This window comes from Eptatretus burgeri, chromosome 9 (assembly GCF_056783735.1).
Source record: "Eptatretus burgeri isolate ZD-2024b chromosome 9, Ebu_testis_v1, whole genome shotgun sequence".
Taxonomy (NCBI): Eukaryota; Metazoa; Chordata; class Myxini; order Myxiniformes; family Myxinidae; genus Eptatretus; species Eptatretus burgeri.
In genome coordinates, this window is record NC_140969.1 from 84,347,631 (window position 1) to 84,361,263 (window position 13,633).

Sequence of the window (13,633 nt, forward strand, 5' to 3'; positions counted from 1 at the left end):
CTCTGTCCAATGCATCCCTATATCCTGCTACCTATGATGCTTTGGAACAGCATGTGAAGAGATCAGTCTTCCAGGGTGGCTATGTCTGGGGGCAAGTCTTGGTCCCTCAACCCGTGCATCCATCACCAACAAGCTGGGGCTGGTGGCAAACAGAGGATGGGTCCTACGAACCGCTCTGGACCACACTCCCTGAGGCTTCAAAAAGCTGCTTCGAGCTGGTGTCGTGCGGCTGCAAAAAAGGCTGTAGAAACCGCTGCAAATGCAAGAAGGCTAATCTGCAATGCAGTGGACTGTGTGCTTGTGAAGGAGAATGCCAGTAGACAGACGCAGTAGACACAGACTGAGATATCGGCCTAGCTTAGAATGTGCAAATGCAAATTCACATTGCTTGTAAAAGTGTTGATTTCTTGATCCAGAGCCAGTACACTTGAGCTCAGAAACTCATATTGTACTAGACTGATGTGTGCGTGTACCATGTGTCCTGGTAGAATGGTAGTAGACAGTAAACCGTAGCCGCTTCAAAGTGAAGTGTGCAATAATTTAACTACATTTTCTGAGTTTGTCATTATCACGATTATCAGTTCCCTTTTCAAAATAGAGTAAAGTATGTAATCTATAATGCAATTTTTGTTGATTCCAAACCCATTGAATGTGATGAATATCATTTGACTCTTGTTCTCCAGGCAATAATGGGTACTTTTCAGCGAAAAGTTTCAGGAGAGCAGCAATTTACAAATCAAATAATGGCTTTTTTACCAAAAATACTGGCTCATGATATTTGAATATGCCTTTTCATGGTCAATTTAATGAATTTTACACTTTCCTTATATCTACCACCAATACAATAAGAAAATAAGAGCATATAGCCAATTTCGCTAAAGTAGAATGGCGGCCATTTTTGGAAAATGGTCGCCGAAGCTGACCAAGGCACAAGCTCAGGTGGCTCCATATCTAGAATTGTTCGGAATACATTATTCTACATGTGTACCAATTTTGGTGCTTTTATGCAAATTTGAACAATTGATCTGAAATATCAGACTACGCTGCAGGACTAAAAGTAGAGTGGAGTCAGGGCAAATCTCGAACCTGCAAAAGCTGCTCTGTTCGCAGGTTTTGAAGTTATTCCTGTCGACGGCGTAGCAAGTGCCGCTCCACAAGATGAGTGATGCGTACAGGAGAGATTTCATCCTGTACAGACAGCAATGGGAGCATGATGACACCCACCCGATATCGCCACTTGACATGGTGATTGAAACAGAACAAACATCAAATCATTGTACCCAAATAAAAAGCAGGAAACACCCAAAACACTACCACGACCACTACATCTGTGATAACTTCGTGAAGAGCCGGTGAGTTATCACCGACTCTTCACGAAGGACACCGTGGACCTTTAATGACAACAAACGCATTATTGCAGATGAGACACCCGGCTTAACGTACATCCGAGGGATGGCACGCGCATCGATGGAGCACGTTACCTGCGAAACACCGGCATGACAGATTATAATCAGGCTGGGAATCGAACATGGAACAGGCAGCTCCAAAGGTAAGTGCATTACCTGTACCTGGTTCCTGTCAGACTAACAGCATCCAAACCCAAAGACGATTTACCAGTGTTTAACGCGTTGAATCGTAATGAGGTTAAAGTATATAGAATATCAAAATATCGATTTGAACAAGTCCAGAGTGATTGGAGCAATTTTTAACATTGTAGGGTAAACGAGGTGCACCTTACGTTTACAGATACTGCAGTAACCATGACAACAAGCAAACTCCTCTTCAAATCACAGGATTTACTGCTGATGTTTACAGATACTGCAGTAACCATGACAACAAGCAAACTCCTCTTCAAATCAAAGGATTTACTCCATCAGATGTTTCCTTTCGAGGAACTTCAGTGCACAAGGAGTCCATTGGGTCCCCTAAGCATGGGCTATGATTGCCAACCTATGGTTGTTTGTACGTGCTCGGTTCTTTTTAAACACCGAGCCTCAAGCAAGGGAGCAGCACGGTCGGGATTCGAACCACAGACCTCCCAGACTCAGAGAAAAGCTCGAACCGTTACACCACCAAGCAGAAACATCATATTGGTCCGAATTAAAAATAATAATAATAATCTATGTATAATTCCAGTCTGTGTGTCTGTCTGCGACCGCTGTTTCTCGCCAACCTCTGGTCCGATCTAATTGAAACTTGCCAGGTATATTGCTGGGGCCCTGTGGATGTGCCTTTTCAAGGTTTGATATTAATCGGACAAGTGGTTCCCAAGTTATGGCCATTTATTTACCAAACCAATGACAGGACACGGTGCTATGACATCACAATTCCTTTTTTTTTTTCTTTTTTTTTTTGCACGTTCGGCCACGCACTAGTAATAATAATAATAATAATAATAATAATAATAATAATAATAATAATAATAATAAATTGGATTTTACAATTTAAAACAAAAAAAAATTTTTTCATTAAAGTACGTTCATAAATGTTCTGTATAATCGATTTCTTTTTCGTCATAAATGTGACATCGACTGAACTGAAGCGAACAAAACAGCATCGTTTCCCTTCATAAAAGTAACGTAATGACGTCACGACGTCGAAGTCGGTTGCTTGGTCTCTGGGCGAATTTTTTTTTTTTTTTAATGAAGAGGAACGGCTCTCAGCGACATAAACGGCCGCCACGCACAAGCTGGTTCCAGTTTCGCTAACGAGGTGAGGCCGACAATCGGGACATATTAAACTACCGTACATAAAAGGTCGTCCATAGATGAAGGATTTTTGATGAATAAGCAACACTCATTCAAAACAAACGGTTGCTTTATCCAAAGGATGAATGTTCCAGTCAGATTGTGAGGTATTTCTAATCGCAAATTCGATATGTCGTCTCGATTCAGGACCGACGGGTGCACTGGCATGAGTGAAAGCGATTCCCACCTGTCCGCCGCCATGATTCCCGCTCACCTCTAACCCGCCACGTCACAACACGTCCTCAACGCTGATTGGCTCTGGAGCCTTGCTCGCTGTAGTTGTTGTTGTTGTTATTGTTGTTGTTGTTGTTTTACGTCGTGTCCTTTAAAAAAAAAAATTTTCATGTCCGCCACCGAAAGTGGACCTCTTTATGTTTTCACCTCTTTCTGTTTGTCTGTGAGGAGGATATCCCAAGGAATTTCGGACTAAACTTGCTGGAGAGGTTGGGTGTGTGAAGAGAACAAGCCGATTTGATTTCGGTCGATTTGATTGCTCTCACTGTCAGGTGTTAGGGTTAGGCCAATGAGGTAGCAATGCACCTCCTATCCCAGCAGAGGAAACCTCCAGGAACAGCTGATTTTATTCTGAAACTAGAAGGGTACTCGGTCGAGCGCATCCCTCTGCCCTGTAATACCTGATCCGTGAGACCATATCTCACCCAATACATTTTTGAGACATCGTGCTCTGTATCGTTTTTGGCCCTCTCTCTCTCTCTCTCTCAATGGTGAAGAATCAATTGAAAAGTTATCAGATCCGGATCCGGACCTTCACCAAAATCGAATCAGTTCATCCTCGTCACACACCGAACCTGCCCACAAAATTTCATCCGGATCCGTCCACAACTTCTTGAGATATTATGTACGCAAACGCAGACAAACACAGACAGACAGACAAGAAAAAGATATCGTGCAGAGCACAACATTTGCAAAATCCACCCTCACCCCCCTCTCGAAAGGTTGCCATGGATACATGAAATTGTCCATTTCATTAAGAATAAAAATTCACAATCTTTATCAAAGCTCAGAGTTTGAAATTAATGATTTTAGAAGTTTGACCTTGAGTTGACCTTTGACCTCAAAAATAGTTGGTTTCCAAATTCTGCGATGTACTATACAATTGCTGCTTAATTCTCAGGTTAATCAGATAAAAATTGACAATTTTTCAGATGAAATTTGATGATTTTAGAAGTTTGGCCTTGAGTTGACTTTTGACCTTGTGATTTCAAAAATGGTTTCCAAATTCAGTGATGTGGTATGCAATTGCTGCTTAATCTTCGGGTTAATCAGATAAAAATTGATGATTTTTCAGATTAAATTTGATTATTTTAGAAGTTTGACCTTGAGTTGACCTGTGACCTGTTGACCCTTAAAATAGTTGCTTTCCCAATTCAGTGATTAACTGTGGAAATTGTGTTCAACTTTCAAGATAATATGATGTAAATGGATGATTTTTCAGTTGAAAATTGATTTTAGAAGTTTGGCCTTGAGTTGACCTTTGACCTTTTGATCTCAAAAATAGTTGGTTTCCCAATTCAGTAATATACTCTATAATTGCTGTTTAAACTTCAAGTGAATTGGATGAAAATTGACAATATTTCAGATAAAAATTGATGATTTTATAAGTTTGACCTTGAGTTGACCTTTCTCCATTTGACCTTTAAAAATAGTTGGTTTCCAAATTCAGTAATGTACTCTATAATTGCTGTTTAAACTGCAAGTGAATTGGATGAAAATTGACAATATTTCAGATAAAAATTGATGATTTTATAAGTTTGACCTTGAGTTGACCTTTCTCCATTTGACCTTTAAAAATAGTTGGTTTCCAAATTCAGTGTTGTACAATGCAATTGCTGCTTAATTCTCAGGTTAATCAGATGAAAATTGATGATTTTTCAGATGAAATTTGGTTATTTTATAAGTTTGACCTTGAGTTGACTTTTGACCTTTTGACCTCTAAAAGAGTTGGTTTCCTAATTCAGTGACGGAATATGCAAGTCTTGTTCAAATTTAAAGTCAATCTCATGAAAAATGATGAATTCAGAAATTTGACCTCAAGATGACCTTTGATCTTTGACCTCAAAATCAATAGGCTTATCCATTAAGACTACCTCTACAGCTTGGTAAAGTTTCATGACGATTGGTTTAGAATTATTACCTGAATAGTAAGCGACAAACTGATAGACAGGATAACAAAATCGACTCACCAATATACTTGAAAAATCTTCCATTTTTGCAAGTAACAAACAGAAAGAAAAGGAGTGACAACATCACTTCCTTCACCTTCAGTGGCGGAGGTAATAACTAGCAAATACCACCTTCCGCTTTGCTGACGGGAATACTAAGAGAGGGGGTACAGAGAGAAGGAGGGTGGGGGAGAGAGAATGAGGGAGAGGGAGAGAAGGACGGTAGGGAGAGAGGGAGGGAAAAGGGAGCAGGGAAGGGTGGGGAAAGAGAGGAGGGGGAGAGGAGGGAGGGCAGGGAAAGGGAGGAGGGGCAGAGGAGGGAGGGGAAAGAGAGGAAAGAGGGGCAGAGAAAGAGGAGGGAGGAGCATGGGAGCTGAGGAGTGGTGGAGCTGAGCTGAGCCTGGAGCCCGGTCGTGAGGGCGTCTGGATCATCTGGATCGTCTGGATCGTGCTGGGGGTCCAGTTCTGCCCCAAGGACCTGGTCCTTGAAGACCACAGGAGGCGGAAAGGTCAAACAGACTCTCACCTCTAGCTCGACTGTCCTCCGGGCTGGAGGTCCGAATAAAGACCATTTTGGTCCGATTCTTTGGGTGTGTGCGTGTGTGTGTTCGTGGCGCCAGTCAATTAAGTAGGAAATTGTATAAGTGCCGTGCTGTATATACGTGCATTTCTATATTCGGTTTAACTCTGCTCTTGCGTGCTTCCCTCGTTCCCCGATTATTATTGTAAATAAACATCCCCATTTGTAAAATGTATCCGCTCGTTCGTGTCCTTTCCTCCATTGGCTTAGCATGCTGCGTGTTGGGAAAGTAGCAAGGCCGTTGCCACTTTAATGGGACATTTGGACCGACGGATCTCGGCGATAAACCGCTCGGGTCGCACACGGTTTGAGTACGCAAGCGGCTCGTTCCGTACGGGTGCCGTCGAGGGTGTGGGGACTCGGTAAATCACCACGTGGATATCTAGGTAGTTTGAAAATTGGCGAATAACCCTGTACCACGTGGCAGAAATATTGACGCTTCACGGTCCGATAAGGGACCCATACTTTTTCGGAGTTTTCCGTAAAGGTACGATCTACATTCCGGGTGATCGGTCGAGCCGACTCTACTGCTCCATCTAGCGGTCGTGCTCGCAGCCGATACCCGGCCCTGCAACAATATCTCAGACAGAGCGGGGGAGTGGAGGGGGGAGACTGGAGAGGAGATGGTAGAAGACAGAAAGACCACTGACCTGCCTCTGGTGAGAGAGAGTGAGAGGCCCAAAGACTCAGTCTCATCGTGAGAGATACCAATGATCCTAATTGCCATGGTTTCCACAGCATGAAGCTGAGAAAGGTGAGAGGTGGGAGCAACAGCCCTTCATTCCATTGTACTTCCCTTCCACCAACCCAACTTCTGCTTCCGGCAATCCCATCCATCTCAGTGTCGCTAACACCATCTATCTTGAGACAGTGTCGTAGGCCTTCTCCAGGTCCACAAATCCAAATGCCATTTCACCTTGCACCTCCAACCTCTTCTCCACCAGCTGTCTCAGCTCAAACATCCCATCCTGTCTCTCTATCCTTTCTGAACCCATGCTGCCCTCCTCCGACCTCTACACTCTTCCTTATATCTCTACACTCTTCCTTATTCCCCTGCCCAGAATCCTCTCCAGCACCTTCATTACATGACTTCAAAGCATAATGCCCCTGTACTTGCCTGGATCTTGAACATTTATTTTCCCTTCCACATCTGCATAATTAACTCTGTCCTCCACTCCTCCGGAATTGAACCCTTTCTCATACATACGTATGTTAAACATCTTCTTCGTCCAACGGGCTCCGACTTTTAATGCTGCAATTATCATCTCTATACAGACTTCATGAATGCCTGATGCTCCACCTTTCTTCCTCCTCTTCCACGCTGTCCACACTGACTCATCCGTGATCTCCATTTTCCCATCTACATAACACAGTCGCTCCAGCTCACCATTGCTTCCTTCCCGGTTCAACAGCTCCTTGAAATATCCTTACCACACCTTCAATACTGCCCCCCTCTCTGTCACGAGCCTCCCGCCACCATCCTTAATTATCGCTACCCCCCACCCCCCTCCATGTCCTTACCATCCTCATCCCTGTCACAAGCCAATTTATAGATCACGTTCTTCCCACCGTCCTCCTAATGTATTAAGGCGCACCACCTCTTCCATATCATTCCTTACCTCATCCACAGCTCTCTTTTCTGCTTTATTCTTCTGCCCATACAGGTGCAGTAACCCCAAATCTGGTTGCCTCCCCCAAGCCTTGATCTTCTCTATCATCTTCCAAACCTTCTTTTCACCAACTGCCTTTGCTACCTCCTCCAGACACCATATCTGGTTTCCATCCCTCGACGATGCACCCTTACCTGATGTCATTCCACATGAAATTTTAGCATTTTCCCTAAACGCCTCTCCCTACCTTTTCCACTCCTTCCCCAAACCTTCTGCTTCTTCGCTAACTTGCTCATACCAAGCCATCATCCTCTCCTTTTACTGCATGATGACTTTGCCCTTCACTCCCCCCCCCCCCCACTCTAATAATCTTCTGATCTCTGTTCTTAACCTCTGTCCTTTTTTGGATCAGTATAACAAAGGCCACAGGCTTTTGCTGGGTGGTAACATGCTGTCCCACCACTGCCTTAAAATCCTTAACCCTCCACAACTGTCGCTTCCTTACCACCAAATCCAATTCTGTTCTATACCGTCCACTCCTACAGGTAATTTTGTGGATTTCCCACTTTTGAAAGAATGCATCAACTCATTCCTTGCTGCCAGCTCTTGACCCTCTATTCTTTATTCCCTAACCAAATTTACCAATACATTCCTCTTCACTTGGCTCCGCTACTCCCACATGCGTGTTGATTAAGTCCCCCACAATGCACAGCATTCACCTCCAGCTCATCCGTTCCCATCATCCTCTCCAGTGCATCTCTGAATTCCTGCTTCTCCACCCCAGTCCTTCCCGTTTGTGGCCCACATACCGACATAACACACACACACTCACACTCCCACACACACACTCACACACACACACACACACAAACACACACACACACACACACACACACATACACATACACATACACACCAATTGCCTCTGTACCATGCCATAACGATGTGACCCTCCCATCTTTCCACTCTAACCACCTGTTTGATAATCTCTTCCTATACTATTATTCCCATGCCATTACTCCTTCCATCCTCACCCGCGTGCAACAGCTTGTATCCTCCGACCAACCTCCTTGCTGTCTCCTTTACATATATGATCTCCTGCACACTCACACTTCCAACCTCCTCCTCTGCATCATCTCCACCACTTCAACTCCTCTCCCCCTCATTGATCCGACATTCAAACTACCGAGCCTCTGAATCGCTGCCTGCTTGGCAGAGGCAGTACCATTTTAGTTTGGGATGCTCTGGTCATCAATCAGCAGCGCTGCCCAGGTGAACCTGCTGGACCTCCTACCCTAGCCTGGGTATCATCATCCTGTGTGCACGCAAGCACGCACACACACACCACCCTCCAGCCCCTCTTCTTCCCCTCCACACCCACATCCTCTCCCCCACCCTCGAGGCACTCATCCCAACCTCCACCCCACTCACTCCCTCCCTCTTCTCTTCCTCACCCCACCCCTTCCTTTTGTCCTGCTCTTCTCACTCTCCTTAATACATTAAAGTCGTGCCAATTCAGTTTAGGAATAACAGTGCGTTAGTTAACACAGTAGATCCTGGACCAAATGTAGAAATACCTCCTGTCATCCCTTTTCCCTATTCCTCATAAACCCAATCTATATCTGGCAAACTAAAATCCTCCAAATCATGACTCTTCACTTTCCACATGCCTTTCGCATTTCTTTTAGAAATTTCCTCTCCTGCTCTTCACTTATCATGGAAGCCTGATAGCACGAGAACCTTATGATCCATAATCTCAATCTCGACAAAATCCTTTCTGCCCCCGATGATCTTTCTTCATGTGAAATCTCGCTATCATTTTTATAACCACAAATTGCTCTTCTCACTAATCGTGCCTTTTCCTACTCTGGAAGGAATGCCAAAACAACCTCTCCACACCATGATTTCAAGAGGCAACCAAAACCCATTCTCCTCCAACTCTTCAGAGTAATCTTCATCCCTCTAATTGGCTCCAGCATGTGTCACTACCAATCGTTCTTTTGCATCTTTTATGTAATATCAACCACTCCAATCCCTTCCAGACATGACCCCACCATTTTTACAATCCTTCCCATGTAAAGCTCAATACACGTAACTGGTTGAACTCTTCTCAAACCAAGATCCTCCGTCAGGTTTCTTACTTCCTGTTCCTGTGGCCTGCTCCTGCTTCCCCACCCTTTACACAGGTGAGCAATATTTGATGCAACCGTATGCAAAGTGTCTGAATCAACAGGCACAGAGGTACCTTTCTACCAGAAAAAGAGGTGTTCAGAGGGGTATCATGGGACCGGAGCAGCCGTCAGCATCACACATTCGACGTAACACCCTTGGAGATGAAGTTTTTTTTTTTTCATGACAAACAACTGTGGACTGTAAATGATCATCGCTTTATAAAAGAAGATGCCCGTCACGAGATCTTCCAAAACATAAAAATAAAGAATACAAAGAGCTCGATCATTACAATTTATTTATACAAAACACTGGTAGACATCAACCTATGACTTCATAAGCTCACCATTGGCCCGATACACCTAGCAAGATGCAGCATCTGGAAAGTGAAGCTACCTTTTGCGACCACCGACAGCAGTTCGTATGCACATTGGAGGCAGGCAGTGGTTGAGATGAGAAGGGAAGGAGAAAGAATACAACCACATAATACACATCATAATATTATTAGCATACACGTAGAAAAAATAAAGTGGACATGTACATTATATGTAAAGTTACATATATGCAAAGCTCGAATACAGGAACAATTTCAATCCTGGCCGAACAAAATGAAAAGAAATAATATGTTCTGCACCTGGGTGGAAGCTCACGTACCCCTCTATACAAAGTCTGTTTCTTTTTCCACTGCCGTCAGACATTTCCAAAGTAAAAAAAAAAAACCAAAACAAGAAGTTATCTTTCCTTTAAATGAAAGACACCAACAATTTTCAAGGGATTGTCCTTGTGTGTCCGTTCGCGCACAGCCAACGAGTCGGGTAGGGTAATGATCCGATGTATGACTGAACGCTATGGACGGACGACGTAGAGCAGACGACACACCGGCGTCGTTGTACTTACAGCAAAATCACTTCGTTTAAGCGAAAACAGAAGCACGTGTTAAAAGTGACTTTACAAGCTATTAGCATTCACAAGCACGGAGGTTTGGAAAGGGAACGCGTATAAAATCTTTCACTGCTGGGTGAAGCTGCCGAGACCAATTGATAATAGTCATCGCTTTTGTTGCCAGGTAAGCATGCAGGAGCAGTGGCATTCTCGGCACACGCAGGTAACGACACCTGTATGCGAAACTCCGGTGAGAGACCAAGCCCGCAGGCTACGGTGATGGTAACGGCCTAGAAAAAGACAGTCGAGATTCGAGTTCAGGCAAAGCTTTTCTTGCGTTTCTCTTGACGAAACCTTAGAAATACAACATCACTTCAGAATCTATTGAAGTAAAAACATGAACGACTGCTCACTGAACAAATAGATATTTACTAAGACTGTTCCTTACTAAACAAGGTTTTGATTGTGAAGATAAAGGTTATCATTCCCACTGCACAGTTGATCATTAAAAAAAAAAATAAGTTGAATATACTCTGCGGACAAAAGGCTAGTTATACGAAGCAAAGTCAAACTGTCTTTTCTCCGACGACGAACAACAACAAATACCATCCAGGAAGTTTGCTTCGGGTCATTAAGCCAGAAAACAAATAATAAGAAAAAACGAATGTATAAAAATGATAAAGTTTTCACAAAATTATGGGGGAAATAATAATTTTTTTTTATTATCAACAGAGACCTTGAGAAAATGTGACAATTCATATATTTTAACAGAAAGGTGAGGCTGTGGGGTCAAAAGTTTTAAACATGTCTCTTAGGGAAGCAGTCTGTGCCTCTTCGTCGGGCGTTGTACTTTCTTGCTCTGAAGCCTCCGGTGTATCCTCAGAGGCACTAAATGCCTGCCCACTACATGGTGGCGCCACAGTTTTAGAGGCTGTCCCGACAACAACACCAGTCCCACCCACAAATGACGGTCGGATTAGACTTGCCATCGAAGGCACTGGAAGGTGGTGAATGGCTGGGGTGGCAGGTTGGCTTCGCGTTGGACTTTGTTGTGCAGGCGATGTTGCTGGCACTGTGGGGCGAAGTCTTGGCTGGTTATAACTACTGACGGTGGGTTCCGTAGGTGCTTCAGTGGTGCAGGTATCAAGGGGCGAGCGCCATTCCAGGAGCGCGTCCGTGACTGGTGGCCCACGCGTTTTGGGAATGATAAATCGTCGTGGTCGTGGTCCTTCGCTCGCTTCCCCGAGCACTTTGGCATCTGAAAGGGGAAGTTGCCCACTCGATGTCAGCCGGGGGTCATAAGGGGCAAGTTCTGGTGGAGACGACTCGCTAGTCTTTACTTCGGGTGATTGGCTGGCACGTACCTCCGCAGATGACGCCCGAGTTAGCCGAGGGTCTGATACTTTTTTCGGTTCGGCGCTCCGGTCCGTGGCCGTGCCTCGAGATAACCGCGGATCGGTTAGCTTCGCACGACCCGCGAGCCGTGGATCTTGTGGTGGTGAACCTGCTACCGCACCAGGACCGGCGCTTATCCCGCGACTCTTTGGAACGGTAGCCAGTGCCTTGTCAAGTGAGTGCGGGTCAATTGGAGGTAGAGGTAGTGGAGGCAACGCTGGATCAGTTTTGGGAACAGGTAATGGAATCAAATCTTCTGGTTCCCACATGACAAGCCGTGCAAATGCTGGTTTGGTCAGTGCCACCTCTGTTCGGATGTGGCTGAACTGCTTAAGCTGAGAACGAGGGTCACGCAGCGGTGGTGCACCTGGTATTGGTTCCAGTGGTATTGTAACCGCTTTTTCTCGAAGTTCCTGTTGCTCGCCTTCCTCATCATCACCCGTGCCAGTTGCGTTGGGCTTTCCGTCACGAGCACCTCTTCGTGGGTCAGATGGTTGTGCCAAAGTCGTAGACCGGGATGCAAGGCGGGGATCTGTTGGACCCTCTGTCTGCTTCACCCTCGGGTCTGTGGCTTTGCTTCGAGGGTCAGAAATAAGAGGTTTCTGGAGGCGGGGGTCAGACGGTTGAGCAGGTGCCTTATCAGATGCCGTCGTTCCAGTCTTGCTTTTTGCTTGCTGCCGAAGTGACTTGAGGATGGAATGTACACCACCACCACCGCCCTCCTCTTCATCACTAGAATACCAATTCACTCCTTCATCTGCAGAGACAAGTCAAGACTGAAGAGTCAATGTGCTACAGATAAAATAACATTTTCTTCAAGCATTCTGCATAAGATCTTACGATCGATTAACCATCAGTTTTGATTTCAAAATAAAATGTCTGTGGCAAGGTCACAGCATAACAAAGGCAGAGGAAATAAAGATGTTTCTTTACGTTTAGCTTGCATTGTAATTTTGCATTGTTTTGTAATGTTATATATATATATATATATATATATATATATATATATATATATATATATATATATATATATATATATATATATATATATATATATATATATACACACGAGCTGAAGTACCTGGCGTTGCTCGGAGAAATTAATTGAAATATGTATCAAAATATTTCCTGCATGACAAATTGAGGAGTGTTGGCCTTGTGGTCTCGTATGAATTACCAATCTTGGGAGTTGCAAAATGTGCTTGAACCGCTTCACCTTCTATAAGCTTCTTTTTATTAATTTATCTTATGAATACAATAAATCGCTGCAACCTCAACGTACGATCTTCACAATACATAATACTCGACCGCTCCCGGAGGAAAAACAAAAAAACAAAAAAAATAAAACGCAGGCAGTGTATTGGAGCACAAGACCTGATCGAGGCCTAAAGGCCAATTTTTTTAATTTTGCAATTTCGTTTTTATTTAAAAAAAAGAGCCCTCGACCTTCCTCTGGATGAAAGAGGAGGCCATGCAAAGTTTGGTTGCACTGGTTCCTGCAGGGTCCGAATGCAGAAATGAACAAACACACAAATGTATATGTTTGTGTAGTTATGTGTTTGCCAGTCAGGTCACGAGTGGCTTCTCGAACTTTGACCGTGAAGCTGACGATCCACAGATAACTCCGCAGCACACACCAAGGATGCCGTCTGAGATGATTCATTGAGTTAGATTCCTTGTGTCCAATTCCCATGTTACTTTTCCAGCAAAATAATCCCCCACACAAAGGGAACCGTCCTCTTGACGCCCCACTTCTATAAATCGAGAACAGCCAAGCGGAACCGCAAGTGGGACGTCAGCTCGTCTATGACAACAGCGAAACTGCAGGGCAAACCTCCCATCGACTGTCTACACATTAGTGTCGAACCAATGAAAAAAAGAGCCAATCAAGCAGGTTGAAAAAGAATGGTCATGTTAACAAATAAGTATTGCAGGCTGGGTATCGGCTATGAGCACGACCGCAAGGTGGAGCAGTAGGGTCGACTCTACCGAACACCCGGAATCTAGATCGTACCTTTTGGAAAACTCCGAGGGTACGGGTCCCTCACCGGACCGTGAATCGTCAAT

The 13,633-nt window shown here is 44.4% G+C and overlaps 2 protein-coding genes and 1 long non-coding RNA gene across 8 annotated transcripts in view; 1 reads left to right on the forward strand and 2 right to left on the reverse strand.

Annotated features, from left to right (window-relative positions):
* GANAB (glucosidase II alpha subunit) overlaps window positions 1-3,011 on the reverse strand; it is a 76,153-nt gene extending 73,142 nt beyond the window's left edge. For 2 of the 3 annotated variants that reach the window (XM_085895873.1, XM_085895871.1), the window contains exons 1-2: window positions 2,935-3,011; window positions 1,087-1,188 (exon numbers count right to left, since the gene is read on the reverse strand). In XM_085895873.1, the coding sequence (XP_085751999.1) occupies window positions 1,087-1,188; window positions 2,935-2,948 (116 nt within the window). In that variant the 5' untranslated portion in view covers window positions 2,949-3,011. The remainder of the gene's footprint in view (window positions 1-1,086; window positions 1,189-2,934) is intronic. The other variant, XM_085895872.1, reaches the window with a different exon arrangement.
* Window positions 2,074-13,633, forward strand: part of LOC147020489 (uncharacterized) — a 35,226-nt gene continuing 23,666 nt past the window's right edge. For both annotated transcript variants that reach the window (XR_015061852.1, XR_015061854.1), the window contains exon 1: window positions 2,074-2,712. This is a non-coding gene — a long non-coding RNA (uncharacterized LOC147020489). The remainder of the gene's footprint in view (window positions 2,713-13,633) is intronic.
* The window catches only part of LOC147020490 (zinc finger CCCH domain-containing protein 4-like), a 61,923-nt gene continuing 57,860 nt past the window's right edge, over window positions 9,571-13,633 (reverse strand). For all 3 annotated transcript variants that reach the window (XM_085895869.1, XM_085895868.1, XM_085895870.1), the window contains exon 12: window positions 9,571-12,323. In XM_085895869.1, coding sequence (XP_085751995.1) covers window positions 10,936-12,323 — 1,388 coding nt within the window. In that variant the 3' untranslated portion in view covers window positions 9,571-10,935. The remainder of the gene's footprint in view (window positions 12,324-13,633) is intronic.